General features: G+C 37.3%; 1 protein-coding gene across 3 annotated transcripts in view; it reads left to right on the top strand.

Moving 5' to 3' along the window:
- The window catches only part of dgkg (diacylglycerol kinase, gamma), a 103,412-nt gene that overhangs the window by 46,467 nt on the left and 39,783 nt on the right, over window positions 1-17,162 (top strand). For all 3 annotated transcript variants that reach the window (XM_084420698.1, XM_084420699.1, XM_084420700.1), the window contains 3 exons: window positions 890-975; window positions 3,877-3,966; window positions 8,188-8,348. In XM_084420698.1, the coding sequence (XP_084276824.1) occupies window positions 890-975; window positions 3,877-3,966; window positions 8,188-8,348 (337 nt within the window). The remainder of the gene's footprint in view (window positions 1-889; window positions 976-3,876; window positions 3,967-8,187; window positions 8,349-17,162) is intronic.

Below are 17,162 nucleotides of genomic sequence, written 5' to 3'. Positions count from 1 at the left end.
AATTACTTTTTTTCCCCCATTACTGCCAAGGTAATATAACACAAAGTATAGCATTTTTTTAAATGAAAATATGACAAACTTTACTATATTTGCAATATTGATAACTGTGCAAACATAGTCATAGTGAAACCATGTGAAAAGGTCCATAATGATTTCTGAAGGATCTTGTGACACTGAAGACTGGAATTTACTGATGAAAATTCAGCTTTTCCATTACAGAAATACATTGTATTTAAAAATGTATTAAAATAGTACATACATTAAAAATGTTGGTAACACTTCAGTTTAGGGTCCAGTTCTCACTATTAACTAGTTGTTTTGTATTAAGCACATATTAATGCCTTATTCTGCATTACCATATTCTACATCTCTTAATCCTACCCAATAACTAAACTTAACAACCACCTTACTATTAATAAGCAGTAATTAGGAGTTTTTTGAGGCAAAGTCATAGTTAATAGTGAGAATTGGACCCTAATCTAATGTGTGACCAAAACGTGTAATGTTTAATATATTTGATTTTGCAGTTTGTCTTCTGTTTCTGATCTGTGACATAAATTGAATTTCATTTATGTTTTGTCTCTAGTGAGAAATTGAGAAGCTTTATTCATTCAGTGCTTTGCTCACAGCTTAAGGTCACTTCACAAACAAATAAAGAGTCAGCAAATTTAGGATCAAATGTAAGACTGGCTTCACAGTCAAAAAAGGCTTTAGTTGAGATTAAAAGGAAGAGATGTTTTTGTTTTTTGAGATTTTCTCCCATGACACTGAATGGGAAAACCATAAATCTTCTATAACATCCTTCAGATCAAACATACTGCATTGAACAGTAAACTGTGAATAGCCACTGGGGAATGGTGATCATTCTCATTGTTTTTATGTCTCCCAGGCTCAACTTTTTTCGAGACGTGCCTGATTTCCGAGTGCTGGCTTGTGGAGGCGATGGATCAGTGGGGTGGATTTTGGACTGCATTGGTGAGTACGCATCATCATCAGTGCTTTCCAGAGCTGTAATAATTAACATGGTTACATGGACTTAATAGACCATCTGACTAATTTAGCAGTAACACTGTACATGTATTCGAAGTACAAATTGCAACAGTAGGCTCGCATTGGGACTTTACACCGACTGCATTTCAGCTGCTCTGTAGAGAAAATAAAGTGATTTCTGGTTTACTAAATATAATTTTTATCTTTCAAGATTAGTGTTTGATGATATGACCAAAGAAAAGCTTTCATTTGAGGTACAGAATATGTGTTTTCTTGCAGTTTGGATTTAAAAGAAAAATCGGCTTTAAATAAACCTTGGCTGCCTATACAGTAGAAAGGTGAATTAAAAAACAAAAAAATATTTCATCGGTGCTACCTGACTAGAGAAAACAGAGAAAAAAGGCTGTTGTCTTTCCTTTTGCCAAATAGGTTCAACACCCATAATGCACTAGGCATGTTGCCGACCGAGGCCAGCCCCACCAGTCTGCTATGTTTACGCTTGACCAGAGTCAAATACCGCCTTGTTTTAGTAGGAAATACTTCTTAGCAAACTTTTTGTCATAATGGTGTCGACTTGTATTGTTCCCATGTGCAAGAATTCAAAGTGAAGTGAAATTTCCAGTGAAGTATTCATCGCAGTGGCTAAATGCTGCAAAGAATCGTAAATACGGAGAGAACACCGCAACAGAAAACCTGAAAAAAGTCTGTGTTTGTAGTCAACATTTCAAACCGGATTACCATGAACATGCACGAAAAACTTTTGCTGACAAATAAAAGTGAATTTCTCATTCAATACAAAGAAGGTTGTTACACTTTAATTGATGAACTTTACACTGTATTTAAACTGAATTGAACTGACCCAAATATCACCACTGTCTTTTTGGAGCTGCTTTACTGCAGAATTTGAAGTTTGCATCATTGATTCTGTTATTTCCTTGTGTATTGCTGTTTTGAAACAATCTGTATTGTATAAAGCGCTTTATAAATAAAGGTGACTTGATTGCACTTTGAATATTGCATCTGCATTTCCCCTAGGATATCAATAAAGCATGTCGACCAATTCAGCTACAAACATTTGAACATTAGGACGTCATTCCATGCGGTACTTGACACAAGACTGGCTCTTATTTAAGGCACATATAATCATGACGTTTAACCATCAGAAAGATCAGAAAGACAAATCATTGTTTCTAGGAAGAGCATTGACTCATCTGTGACCTCTTTCATATGAGTGAATGCAGGATAACAGTGGAGATATAATGGCCTGTCTTTCCCCCTCCTAACAGCCGTATTGATGTTAATGGATGAGTGCTGGAGAGGAACCTTGTGTGGGCGGTGGTAGATATCGCCGCTAAGTGCTGATTTAGAATCAGCTTGGTCTCCAAACCTTTGGCTTGAAATTGCAGTTGGCTGATGGCACTGAAACCTGAACTCAGATCAGAAGCGATGTGCTCTTCATCGCCTTAGAGAATCTTTAGGCTGGCAAATTGAGGCTGACAGGGACACACGTGGGAGATTGTCCTTCTAACTGCCCTAAAGTGATGATTTAGGAGCAGCTTTTTAATGAGAGCCGCTCTGCGATCAGTCCTTGCTTGTTGTTCACCCACACGAGTTTGACTGGTATTATAAAATGTCTGCTGCTGACGATTACTCAGAGAGCCCCTGCGGTTAGGCAGTACATCGCGCCATACGGACCAGCACCAAAAACAACGTCCCCGCGGTCCCTTTGCGCAAAGCAATGAGCCACACGGGGACCATCAGCGTGAGGACAGAAAGATACAGTTCATCATTGACAGCACACACTGTTCTGTGTGTCTCATAACAAGAGAAACAAACAAATCTAATGTGTGAATTATTGTAAGGATATTACATGGGAATGATACACATTTATGAATGAAGAAGACATTATCCAGTGCTGTATACCTAACTTAACCAGTTGTAACCAGTGCATGTCTTTATCTAGGCCCTGTTTCTAGAGCTGTGGAATATACCGGTAATTGTTTTTACGATGCATTGCAATGCTGATGTGAACGATTCTGCATCGATGCATAAAAATAGGCCTATAATACATATAAATGCGCTGTTTTATTGTAAAGTAGGCTACTCTTATTATATATAAATAAAGCACTTGCATCTGATGTTTCGGTTTTTATGAACAGAACATGCATGAGTGTGAAAATAAAGTGCAGGGCGTGCTTGATGTTAAACAGTTATGAAAAGATTTCTGTGTTTTACTCCCGCTGACTGACACACACCCGAAGCGAGCGCACAGAAAGCTGCCTGCAATCCCGAATTTAGTTCTCTTTAGTGGCGCGTAATATAGTAATTATTATTAAAGAAAGAATTTGAGGAAAAGATGCATCGTGATGCCTCTGGAATCATTTTATAATCAAATTGTGACCCTCTGAATCATAATTGAATCGAATTGTGAAGTGAAGATTCACACCTCTATTTGTTACATATTGTTTAAAAAAGAGAGTAATTTTTAAAGCCTGGACAGTAATAACATTTAGTTCCATATTAATGTAATTTAGCCTACTAGTCAAAATGAGTCAGTAAGATTTTTAGTCAGTAAAAAAACGAATAGGCTACTTTTATTCAGCAAGGATGCATTAAATTGATCAAAAGTGACAGTAAAGGCATTTATAATGTTACAAATGATTTCTATTTTAAATAAATGCAGATCTTTTGAACTTTCTATTCATCTTAGAATCCTGTTTTTTTTTTTACTGTATTTTGATCAAATAAATGCAGCCTTGATGAGCATAAGACACAAAAACATAAATTTTGAGTGGTAGTGCAAATCCATTAAATATAATCATATTTGATGTACTAGTTAAAAATGCAGCAGCAGCAGCTTTAATAGCTCTCTTTGTTTCTCAACAGATAAGGCCAATTTTGCTCGGCATCCTCCTGTTGCGATCCTGCCGCTGGGGACTGGGAATGACCTCGCTCGCTGCCTGCGCTGGGGTGGAGGTGAGGAAAAAACTAGAGACTCCACCAGCAGTTGGAGGGAATTACTTAAGGCCTTTGAAATAAAACTTAAAGGGCTTTCCTTCACAGAACCACTCGAGTTGAGATTAGGCGTTGAATTCTTTGAATCTAAATGCAATCCTGTATAAACCCTTCAAAAGGATTTAAAAACTTTTAAACATTTCCACACTCAACCCTGAACAGAAGGTCAGACTGTAATAATCAAACTTCATCATAGTTCGTTGAATGCTCCAGTCACATGAATGAGAAAGCAGGATTTGTTGAGACCACACTTGCTTTCAGGATTTTCATTCTGTGATCTTCATCACACAGATGACCGCGACAAGCACTTGCCCAGTTAGTTAAGCCAGTTGAGTGTACACTTAAAGGGATAGTTCAACCAAAGATCAAAATTCTGTCATCATTTATCAGCGCAAAAGAAGAACTTTTGAATAATGTGCTGACGCCACAAAAATAGCCTGTGTGCTATTATCCAAGTCTTTTGAATCTGTACTACTAACAGACCAGTGTGTTAGTGAGATTTAAAAACAACTCATTCATAAATTGATTCATTAAAAAGATCCAACCCGAAAGAACCATTTGTTTACAGGTATGAGCTCTCTAGAAGATGGTGGATGTCAACATTATCAGTGAATACTGACTCATATTGCTCTGTTCATCCCATAAAGCTGTCATATGGATTCTGAAGATTAAGAATATAGCGTATAGAATATAAGAATATAGACTAAGAATATAGGTTTTTTTTGTTTTTGTTTTTATGAAGCTTGAACACTTTTGAACATTCCTCATTCATTGTAGTTCTCATTGTAGTATCCAATACATTATTTTTTCCATAGAATCCACAAGAAGGTTTGGAACATGAGGTTGAATAAATAATAAATAGCAGGATTTTTATTTTTGCACAAACTATCCCTTAAAGAGGCTGTGCTATTTTAGAAGTATGTGCTATTATATTGTTTATTAATATTTTGAATTAGCTTTTTTTCCTTTTCATTTTAATTTCAGTTTTAGTTTTATGTATTTTGTCATTTTTATTATAATATTTTATAATATTTCTGTTTAGCTTTATTTTTATTTCAGATTTAGTTTTAAGAATTTTACTACTTAAACTTGTTTATTTTTTTATTTTATTTTTAAAAAATTTGCCAAGGCAACATTTCTAATTTTAGTTTAAGGTTAGTGTCTCTATTAATATTTATGTTTCATTTTATTTCAGTTTCAGTTACCGAAAAACATTTATCATTGTAATTTTAGTTAAAGATTACAACACTGTTAAGAATTGTTTAAAAATGAATTTAGTTAGTCATTTCTAACAAGAGATAAATAAACTGTGCTTTGAGTATACAGTATATAGACTTTCCGTTCACTTGCCCGCACTAATACATTCCCGTGTGATTGCATATGTGTGTTCTTGTTTAGATATTTGGGTTTATTCAGTAGGTTATGATGGAATGATATGCATCAGTGAGCCTGCGTCTGCTTGTAAGACAGGTGTGGATGGCCTTGTAGAGGCTGCTGAATTAATTGGCCTCGTATCAGTGTTTCCTGTGTGTGCATGTGTGCGGTTTGTTCCAGCGGGTAAGGTTTTGCATGAGTGTATTCTTAAATTCATTTGGCTGGTGTGCTGTTTTTTCTCTCCATGTGAGTTGATTGACTTTGAAAGGTGTATCACCTGTAGTCAGTGAAGAGGTGCCATGTGAGCGTATGTTCGTGTAACGTACGACTGGAAGTGTCTGCATGTCTGGTCCAGAAAGGCAGAGTGAGCACCTGGTGTCTTCACACATGTTATATTTTGCTCCTTGGGTTGCCAATTGGGAGTCAATATCCCCACATGACTCACAGCATGATGGCCTCATTAAGAGATGGCACCTCTATGATTATGATGTAACAAGAAGCCTCTGTATCCTTCCCATTACAATTGGGAAGTAATTGCAGTTCATTCACCTCAGGTATCCTCTCGAAGGATCCCTTTATGTCAGTTTGAAGGGTTGCCAAGCATCGAAAAAATCTTCTCAGGTCATGGTGTTCAACCCCTTGGTGATATAGATACAAAAAAATATATATATATTGTATTTACTCATCCTCATGTTGTTCTAATTTCTCAACAAAATTAGAATGTATTAGTTGCAATATTGACCTAAAGCACCATAAATGTATAAGAAAAGTGGTCGATACGACTCATATTCCATCAGTTTGTTTGTGAAATGGACTCAATTTAAAGGGATACTCCACTTTTTTTGGAAATAGGCTCATTTTACAACTCCCCCGGAGTTAAACAGTTGAGTTTTATCGTTTTTCGAATCCATTCAGCCGATCTCCGGGTCTGGCGGTACCACTTTTAGCATAGCTTAGCATAGATCATTGAATCGGACAGGACCATTAGCATCTCTCTCAAAAAAATGACCAAAGAGTTTCGATATTTTTCCTATTTAAAACTTGACTCTTCTGTAGTTACATCGTGTACTAAGACCGACAAAAATGAAAAGTTGCGATTTTCTAGGCTGATGTGGCTAGGAACTATACTCTCATTCCTGCGTAATAATCAAGAAACTTTGCTGCCATACCAGCAGGCGTAATGATATGACGCAGCGCCTGAAAATAGTCCCCAGCTCTGTAACTTCCAACGTGACCGGGACTAAGTTTGTCTAACCTATTAGACCTATTTTCAGGCGCCTGCTGGACTCATGGTACGGCAGCAAAGTTTCTTGATTATTACGCAGGAATGAGAGTATAGTTCCTAGCCACATCAGCCTAGAAAATCGCAACTTTTCATTTTCCGTCGGTCTTAGTACACGATGTAACTACAGAAGAGTCAAGTTTTAAATAGGAAAAATATCTAAACTCTTTGGTCATTTTTTTTGAGAGAGATGCTAATGGTCTTGTCCGATTCAATGATCTATGCTAAGCTATGCTAAAAGTGGTACCGCCAGACCCGGAGTTCGGCTGAATGGATTCGAAAACGGTAAAACTCAACTGTTTAACTCTGGGGGAGTTGTAAAATGAGCCTATTTCCAAAAAAAGTGGAGTATCCCTTTAAAGGGATGGTTCACCCAAAAAGAAAATTCGGTCATCATTTACTAACCCTTAAGTTTTTCCAAACCCGTATACATTTCTTTCTTCTGCTAAACACAAGAGAAGATGTTTTGAAGAATATGGGTAATCAAACATTTGATGGGCTCCACTGACTTCCATAGTATGGAAAAAAAAAATACTATGGAAGTCAAATGGGCCCATTAACTGTTTGGAGAATGACTTCTGGTCTATCTGAGATAGAGAGATAAAGATAGCTTTATACTTTCACAACATTGTGTTACTTTGGCAAGTTTAATCATCTGATCTTGCTGTGTTGAGTTTTTTAATTAAGCTATGTTAACCTTGGAATTGTCTTTCATTGTCATGAGTAGAACAAAAGTTGAATCGTGCTTGTTTTATTCTTCTTTTCTATGCATGGACTCTTGCACACTCTTGTTCATAGAGAAAAAGGAGCTTTTGTACATTTCCTCATGTCATGATTCTCCCACGATTCTGAATAGACAAGTAAACAAAATTACGTAATTTACTAGAGGTTCTGACAAAATGATAATTGCTGCAGTCAATTTAAAAATGTTTAATTAATTTGAATATTTTTTTTTTAAATCAGGGTTGAATGAATGATTCAATGACTCACTCAAAAAGACTTCACTTGTTTCATACCTGGATGAATCGTGTTTTTAAACAAATCTCTTGAATGAATGATTCAATGACAAAAACATTTTCTGTAACAATCACTTGTCGCCACTGCTGGCGTAACGACATAAAACGATTTGGCGTTACTTTTAAAAGGTGATTTAGTCTATTTTGATCACTTCCGTAGACATCAGTGTTCATAACCGAACTATAAACTTTTATCCCAGTTCTTCTGTGATAATATGAATATTTGTAACACGGAAATAATGATACTGTGTGGTTGAAAAGTGGTTTAATACCTGTACATGACAACTGCTTTCTCTCTGGATCAGTGGCAGTGCGAACACAGATTCCAATGTTCCGGTGTGATTTCGTCAAAGGTTTAATAGACATAGGAGAATCATTGTCATTTAGCTATAATCGAGATCACGATCTTTTAACGATTAATCGTCCAGCTCTAGTGTGGCTAATTCAAGTCTTTATAATTAACCCTTTGTGTTATGTAGGTTCACGCAGTGTCTGTGTTGTGATTGACAGGCTATGAAGGAGGCAGTCTGGTTAAGTTCCTCAGGGATATTGAGCACAGCACCGAGTTGATGCTTGACCGCTGGAACATCGACATTGTCCCTGATGATAAGGAGGAGAAGGGAGATCCTGTACCCTACAGCATAGTGAACAACTACTTTTCCATCGGAGTGGTGAGAATTTACTACAGTTTTTTTCACAAATGCTTGCAGCTCAAAGAGACTCAACATTATAGTATCAGAACTCCTGAAAGTGCTGTTATATCAGATGTTTTACAGAAACCTCCTCCTGTCTTTCTAACCACACTCATTCATCAGTCAAAATCTCTTACTCCCTATTATGAGTGTGTATTTTTACCAAAGCCTGAGGCTAAAAGTAATTTGTGATTAATTAAACGTTGTTTTCTCATGTAGCATTAGAATTAATTATCGTTGTCAGAGAAACGACAACATGCTCAAACTTTCCTGATGTGATTTACTGCGTCTGAAGCAGTTTCATGCCTGTGACTCGTGTATCATTGGACAGAATTCTCCTTCTCACACATAGTTGCTTAGCAACCCTCTTCTGTTCAAATGTTATATCCCATGTTGTTGCTATCATCAAGCATTTATTAACAGAGCAGTTAAATGTCAAACTACTTATGCAATCTTTTTCTCCTTCTTTTTATAAACCAGATTATATAACAAATGAATAAGTTGTTTTTTTATTTTGTTTTTTATTATTATTTTTTTCACATGGTTTTGCCAGGTGGATAGATGGTCACTTTTTGTTACTGTAAGAAGTTACTGACTATTATTATTGACTGACTACTAATATTCAGAACCTTCCACAATTATACAGTGAGAGGAATAACTACCTGAGATGAAAACAAAATTCGATGCAGGAATGAATGCCAAGGAGGTTTTATACAGATAAGGATGAATTTCTGTTCTTTCGCTAGCACAGTCTGGCCACACTGGGACCAGGTGTGTCTCCGTGAGCCTGTCTTCCTCCCCTTGTTTAGCTAATGATTTATTTCTGTCCTGTTTTTAGAACCTGTCGCTATAAATAGTAAGTCTGCTTTCATTTCTGAAAAATGTCCAATATTCTATTATAATCAGCCGAATCCCAGGTGTGTTGGATGATTGCTGTTTTATCTCGCTGAAATGTGCCAAGTAGTCAGGCCACATTTAGAATGGCCAGAAATAGTGACGCGACCTGAAACGGGCCACCTGACCTGCTTGAGATGGGTGTGAAGAGTGGCAGGAGGTACATGCTAGCTTTACGCAAGGTGGCATGAAAACAAGTCAAAGGAATGCGCCACTTCAGGGCTGTTATGTAACTCAGCTTAGTGTCCCACTGTCTCCCGTACAGACTGTGTGCTCATCAGCCAACGACACGAACCACATAGGAGTTATTGTTGTAGAAGCCTTGAGAAATCGTTGAAGTGTGCAAATGATAAATGTAGCACTCTAGTTCTATGAGAAATAAAAAATCAATAATGACATATTATATAATACTTAACAAACCAGTACTTCATGTAACTTAAAATATATATATATACAGTACTGTGCAAAAGTATTAGGCACGTTAGTAGTGGAAGAGGTGTTAGTGAGGCCAGCAGGGGGTGCTCACCCTGTGGTCTGTGTGGGTCCTAATGCCCCAGTATAGTGACGGGGACACTATACTGCCAAAAAGAGCGCCGTCCTTCGGATGAGACGTTAAACCGAGGTCCTGACTCTCTGTGGTCATTAAAAATCCCAGGATGTCCTTCGAAAAAGAGTAGGGGTGTAACCCCGGCATCCTGGCCAAATTTGCCCCTAGGCCTCTGTCCATCATGGCCTCCTAATCATCCTCATATACTGATTGGCTTCATCACTGTCTCCTCTCCACCAGTAAGCTGGTGTGTGGTGGGCGTTCTGGCGCAATATGGCTGCCGTCGCATCATCCAAGTGGATGCTGCACATTGGTGGTGGTTGAGGAGATTCCCCCATCTATGTAAAGCGCTTTGAGGTCTCAGAAAAAGCGCTATATAAATGTAACGAATTAATTATTAGTATTTTCACAGTTATTTTTGCTGTTGTCAGTAGGAAATATCAACTTACATTTCTAGAAAACAGAAAAAACAGACTTAATGTAGAAGAACGTCTCCAAGACGCTTGAAGAAACCGACCTGCAAAGCTACGGTACTGTGAAAAGTTTTAGACACTTGTGTAAAAATGCTGTGAAGTGAGGATGCTTTCAAAACTAATGTCATAGATTGTATTTATCAGTTAACCTCTATTAACTAAATCAAATCAATATTTGGTGTTTAAGACAGCTTTTGTCCAGTTTTTCAGGTAGCTTTACAGGAAGGTTTGTTCTAGCTTCTTGGAAATGTTGCCACCATTGTTCTGGATTTACTCTGTCTCACTTTTTTCTGTTTCTTCATGTAATCACAGACAGACTCGATGATGGTGAAATCAGATCTCCGTGTGGAGCAGACCGGCTGTTGTCAGACTCCTTGTGCATATAAAAATATCACTGGATTATTACAACTAATGGCAAAAGGAGTGTTTGGAAATGTAAACTGATATTTCCTACTGACATTCTACAGCAAACGATATAAATAACGGTCTTAAAACTATTTTTTGACTTTAAGACTTTTGCACAGTACTGTATATATAGTGCTGCACAGTGCTGCATTTTTTAAATATAAAATACAGTACAAACTGTATATTGAAAAAACGTATGAAATTATTTTCTAATTTGATATATTTTAAAATATAATGTATTTCTGTGATGGGGAAAAAAATAATTGTCAGTGTCACCCTTTTTCAGGATTCTTTGATGTATAGAACATTTTAAATGATTGGTATTAAATAATATACAATTACAATTAAATTAATTAATTAAATAATTAAAAGACAGACGCACCGTAAAGAGGCAGTAGTTAATTTTGGTCAGGTTTGTGTCAGATTGGGCTGCTCAATTATGGCAAATATCATAATCACGATTATTGGTGGGTGATATGATAAAAGTATTATTTCATGATGTGAATCATTTTAAATGTCAGTGAAATTTCACAAATATCAATACTTCAGCAAAAACTAATACTAGGTTAATTAATGTAAGTAAAATTCCTGAAAGCAGTTACATAAGACAAGTAAACAGTCAGCAATACAATAAGAAAAAAGAAACTAAATTACCAACAAAACTGGAAAAAAATACAACAGAACAAAAATACACATTAAATAATTAGTGCTTTAGGTTTTTCAGGAAGATGTACGAACAGTTGTATTCGTATAAGTAATACACTGCAACATAAATTGAATAAAGTAATCAAATGTAAAATAACACTGCTGTATACATAACATATAGTAATAATCCTTATTAAAACTAAAAACAGTTAATTCATTCAAGGGCAGTGAGTGATTTTATCTTTGTCTTTTGTTGTTTGATTAACAGTAATGACTGTTGCAGATTTTTTAGGCTGCTGTCATTTTAAGAGCTAATGCACGGATCTAATATACTGTTGCACGCTCTTTCTCAGTGTTTACATTCACTTAAGACGCAACTGACTGTGTTTACGAGGATACTTACCAAAACGGCATTTCGACATATTTGTGTGTAGTAGGCTTGGGCGGTATTCGAATTTTGATACCGTCAAACCTCCTCCCTATTTTACCGGGGTATACGGTATTACCGTGACTAATTAAAAATTATGACATAATGGGCTCAGACGGCATCACCAAACTGTTGGCTTGTGCCTACACCGTTCAGAAACTGAATGCCAGATCGGGCAAAAATAAAAATAAAAAAATCAAGCCCAACCCGTGCACGTTGTGTCTGAGTCCGGCCGACTGCATGCATTAACTGTTATTATGAGCCCGAGCCCGCATTATTCAACATACTATCTGTGTGCGTGCAATAAGCAAGAAGTGCCTTTGTAATCCGGTGACGTGTGTCCATTGATTTTTATTAATAAAACTTTTCTGCAAAGATGGAAGTTGACAATCGCCATCTCTGTAGTGAACGCGCCTATAGAGAGAAATGCACATCATTACACAATCAGAGAGTGGCCTTTTTCTTTTCGTTTGGAATTGTTTCGTTCAAAGAAATTGACGATCGGCATCTCCGTAGTGAACGATATAGAGAGAAATGCACATCATGGATTACAGAGAGTATGTTAGGCTAGTCTATTTATTTTCGTTTTGAATGGTTTCGTTTAATGAAATTGACGATCGCATCTCCGTATGAACGCGCCTAGAGAGAAATGCACATCATGGATTACTTCGCCTAATCAGTGAGTAGCCTATTTCTTTCGTTTTTAATTGTTTCGTTTAAATAAATTTCAAGCTTTATTTATATATATATTGTCATGTCTGTGAGGCATAGCCTACACTGAGTTTCGGTTAATTTATGAGATTTCAATGCAAGTGACCGCGGCATGCCCATCATGTCATGATTATCCAGGCAATTGGTTGATGAAAAATTTATTAAAATTAAGAAACAATATATACAAAACGAAATTAGTTTTAAAGAGGCCTTTTACAAAACGAAATGTATTGAAGTGGATCGTCTGACTCCCTATGCATCCCATCTTATTTGTGCCGTTCACTTTTCATAATCAACAAAGATGGAAAAAAAAACATTATAATATTTTAACAAATACGAAACTTAATGCGCTTATTTAATGAACTCGAGAACAAAATGCATCCTGGCAGCAGTGAGTGGGCGGTTGTTTCGGAGATGCGACATTAGGTTAGAGGTGTTTACATCTCTTGTATTTACCGCCTCTCCCTTCTCATTCGGTTGGAACCAGAAGTATTGCCAAACTGCAACCACACATAAGCATTTTTTAGGCAATAAATAAATTATATATATTATAGGCTATATAAGTGCCGGTAATGACGGTATTGAAACTGATACCGGTGCTATTTTAAGATCCCGCGGTATCCGATATTACCGTAATACCGCCCAACCCTAGTGTGTAGGCTATTTTACCATTTAGGCGCGTATCTGAAGCCCACAGTATTCTTTCCTTATACGTGTTCCGCCCCGTCTCGGAGCTCGGATGCCTTGGAAACAGTATGTCTTTTGCGGCTTAATATGCTTTTAATAACACTGTTTAATACCAAACACGTCCCAAAGTTTAGCAACATTAGACTGCATTTTACAACACTTTGATTTGGCTGATTTGGATGTCAAGTTGGGGCTTTTAGGGAGGAACGAAAGCGCACCGCTGTGAAGGGAAGGAGTGCGGCAGCGTTTTACGCCGATTATCTTGTTGTCATAATCATTGGAAACCAAAATCGAAAAAATCAATTACGATTAATTGCACAGCCCTAGTGTCAGACCATCTGATGATGGTGGTTAGAAGAGGCTGGTAACATGAAGGAGTGCTGACTATGAATGGACAATGGCCTATACTGTGAACCCTGAGTCTTGTGATGGGGGTGGACTGACTGTGCCATGTGGGTCCTTGTGTGGCTTGGCACTGAAATTAGTTCTCACAAGACATCAATAAAATATAAAAAACAGACTTGTGAGTTAGACTTTTTCTTTTAAACTGTAGTGTGTCATATTTGGATTTTGAAATACTGAGACAACTATAAGTAAGACAGTTGTAGGTTGAAGAAGTAGTTCACTAATGAACATTTATCATAATTTACTATACACCCTAATGTTGTTACAAACCTGCATGACTTCTATGGAACATTACAAATATATTTTGAGAAATGTCTCATAAATTTGTGTTCTGCAGATGAAAGAAAGTCATTCAGGTTTGAAATAATATGAGGGTGATTAAATGATAACAGATTGTTAATTTTTTTATTGAAAAATCACTTTAATATTTCTAAAAATTGTAAACATCCAAACATTGCTCTTCTGCTTTAAACTATTTCTGATATGAAAGTAAAGTCTGTCATATGATAACTGACTGTTCATGAAAGAATGACCCAATAATGTGAGCTTTGATGGTTCCAGTTAATTACATTTCAGTTTGATGCACAGTTCCGAGGACGCAGGCAGTATTGTACGGGGCCGTTTGTGTCTGAAAGTGAAATCACGATACTGTGGTGTTTGGTGCAGTGTGGCATGGCACTGGAGCAGAGGGACAGGGTGCTGGGAGTCCAGGAGGACAGGACAGATGGCTCCGCATTGGGCGCCACTGACACCTGAGTAAAGCGGTGCAGTGACTCATGCCCTGATGTAATCATTAGTAATGCTGCTTCAGCCTTCAACATTTTCCAGTCACTATCCATGAAGGTTGTGTCGACTATAGACGCTTGGGTGTGGATCCATGGCGTTTGTGGTTTTCAGGCCGTTATCACCAGGATTATGTATTTCATCATTTGTAACAGAGCTCATTTTCTCTTTAGCTAAACTAATAGCCATGTGGAAAGAAAACAAATGTTAAAAGGATAGTTCACCCAAAAATTAAAAGTTTATCATCATTGACTCACACTCATGCCGTCCCAGAAGAATGACTTTCTTTCTTCTGTGGAACACAAATTGAGATATTTAGTCCATATAATGCAAATGGATTCTTCAAAGTTCGCTTGAGACTTACTGATATAAATATTATAATTAAAGTTTATTTGTAGTATTATTTGTAGTTTATTGCACAATGCACATTTCTTAATATTAAGCCTAAAATGTGTTTTAATATCACTATAGTTAGGATAGTATGATATCTGTATACCTAAAGCATACTTGCAATAGTTTCTCTTTAGCTCTGTCAAATATACTTTAGTATATCTTTAGTTGAACTTCAGCACTATTTCTGGATAACTAAAGCGCATTAAGTACAAAAATGTATATTGTATATATATCAATTAGTATATCAATTTAGTATATCAAAAGTACAATTTCAGGGTATTCATATTAAGTACACACATATTCAAATGCATTTGTAGTATACTAAGCATAAAGTAAATGTATTTAAAAAAAAATATATATATATATTTCACTAGGGGGTATTTTTCTCACACAAACGTATCGGTTTGTTTCAGAAGACATTGATTCATCCACTTGGTTCGTTTGGATTACCATCGTGTTTGCTTTGTGTGGTTTTTTTAAGGGTCCACTTTGAGGGACCTATCTACTTGAAACTTAGTGTGGCACAGGACTGGATTTGAATTGCTGAGTGCGGATGTCGGAGGGAAGATACTGATATTTGTGCGGAAAGTGAAATCACATGTGGGACTTGTGCAAAGTCCAATTATCAAACAATAAAAGTTACTCAAATTGATTTAGTTTTTAAGAATGTTATTCATGTTATTAGTCTATTGTATAAAAGTGCTTAGGATAGTCATCAGTGAAAGGTTTGGGGTTGTGTGTGTTCTTGTGTCATTAGCCAATCAACTTCTTCATGATTTTCCTCCAGTTCCATTGAATGGTCACATGCAGTTCAGGTCATTGGCCCAAAACTTTCTTTGAACAAAGATACTTCAGGAGGACCCTGTACTAGTCTAGCAACTACCATTGAGATGAATAGAAATGCTTTCAGGTATGATAGATTTCTTTGAGTGAACCTTCGCCCCAACTAGCACCAACAGATAGAGGAGGGCAGTGCTTTACATCCATGTGAATCTGATTTCTGAGACATCTTAGAATGGCATTGCAGTCCTGCTGTGTGATCCAATTCACCCTGGAAAGAATCCTCAGGAGGAATTAAAGACAGCAAACACACCATGTCAGCAGCCTTTAAGGACGTCTCTCCATGTATCTCCAGGTCTGGGAGTTGAAATCGAATCGCCTCTCTTGAGATCAACAACTTATCTGTGTGAGCCTCTCCCCCTCCCCGTGGTTGGGGTGTTTGGAAAACTGTCCCGCTGCCATCATGTTTTCACTGCTGTGGTATCATGCACACCTTCGTCTCCAGTGACTTCAGTCAGTTCTGCCCTGGGACAGCGGTAGTGGTTATACTGCTTAGTTTATGAAACATACAAAATGCTTCAAATGATTATTCATATATGTAAATATGCACCAGTTTAACAACAAGACAAAGCGATGTAGCTGTAGTGGAAAAAGCTAATAAAGCATGTCACAGTAGCAATCGTTCTCCCCTCCGCAATGTTTAAAGTTAATGGCCAGCCGAACTTAGGAACTTCTCAGTAGAAAATACAACTAGGGTATTTGTCTCCAATTTCTAACTAGGAAACTCATATTTTCGATAATTGCGATTGCACGTGAAGGCAGCATAATACGACGGCTGAGGGAGTGATGGCAAATGTGACTTTTTTTTTCTCTTCTGCCCAATGTAAATCAATCTCAGTGTTTTTTGCCTTATTTGTAAAGTCATATAGAAACACAAATGTTTTTTTGTTTTTTTGCGATTAGGACTAATGGAAGCACAAAATTTTTCTTTTTTGTAGTTTCCGTTCACCACTATAGAAGTTTACCTAAATATGGCGACTACTGCTTCTGAGAACCCCAGAAATGTGAAAAGGGTCCAGTCTATCCTAGTGTAATATGGCTGTGATTTGGCTGTGAAGAGCTTACGCTGGTTTAATAGGTAGCTAAACAAACAACCGTTTAAGAGGTATATTCAATCATTCAACCTTATCTATGTGATAAGAGTGTTTATTTTAGAGCGTGTCAGTCTGTGTGTGTATGCATGTGCATGTGTGTGTATTTGTGTCTATAGTACTGGCACGGACTGAAGGTCAGGGGAAGTATCAGTGACAGGAAGTGTTTGGGTGCCAGAATCGGACCAGGTTACCACCATGATGAATGGCCGTGCTGAGTGACACCTGGCCAGTCTTAAAGTTAGAAGGAAAACAGGGCCCACCTCTCCATTCACCTTACACATGCACACATTCAGACAGTATTCACATAATTCACTCACGCACTTATGTGGACTTTCACACGAACGCACCTCCAGTCTCACGATAAGTCCCATATGCACCTGCTCCCAACGTGCTGACAGGAGCACAGATGGGCACTGACTCAGTACAGTGCTACAATAACCCAGTGTGGACACACCAATCACTGTGACCTGAATATCACCTCGCTTAATA

The sequence above is a fragment of the Rutilus rutilus genome (assembly GCF_951802725.1).
Source record: "Rutilus rutilus genome assembly, chromosome: 10".
Classification (NCBI taxonomy): Eukaryota; Metazoa; Chordata; class Actinopteri; order Cypriniformes; family Leuciscidae; genus Rutilus; species Rutilus rutilus.
The sequence above is the reverse complement of the archived record's forward strand: the minus strand, read 5'-3'. Positions and strand labels throughout refer to the sequence as shown.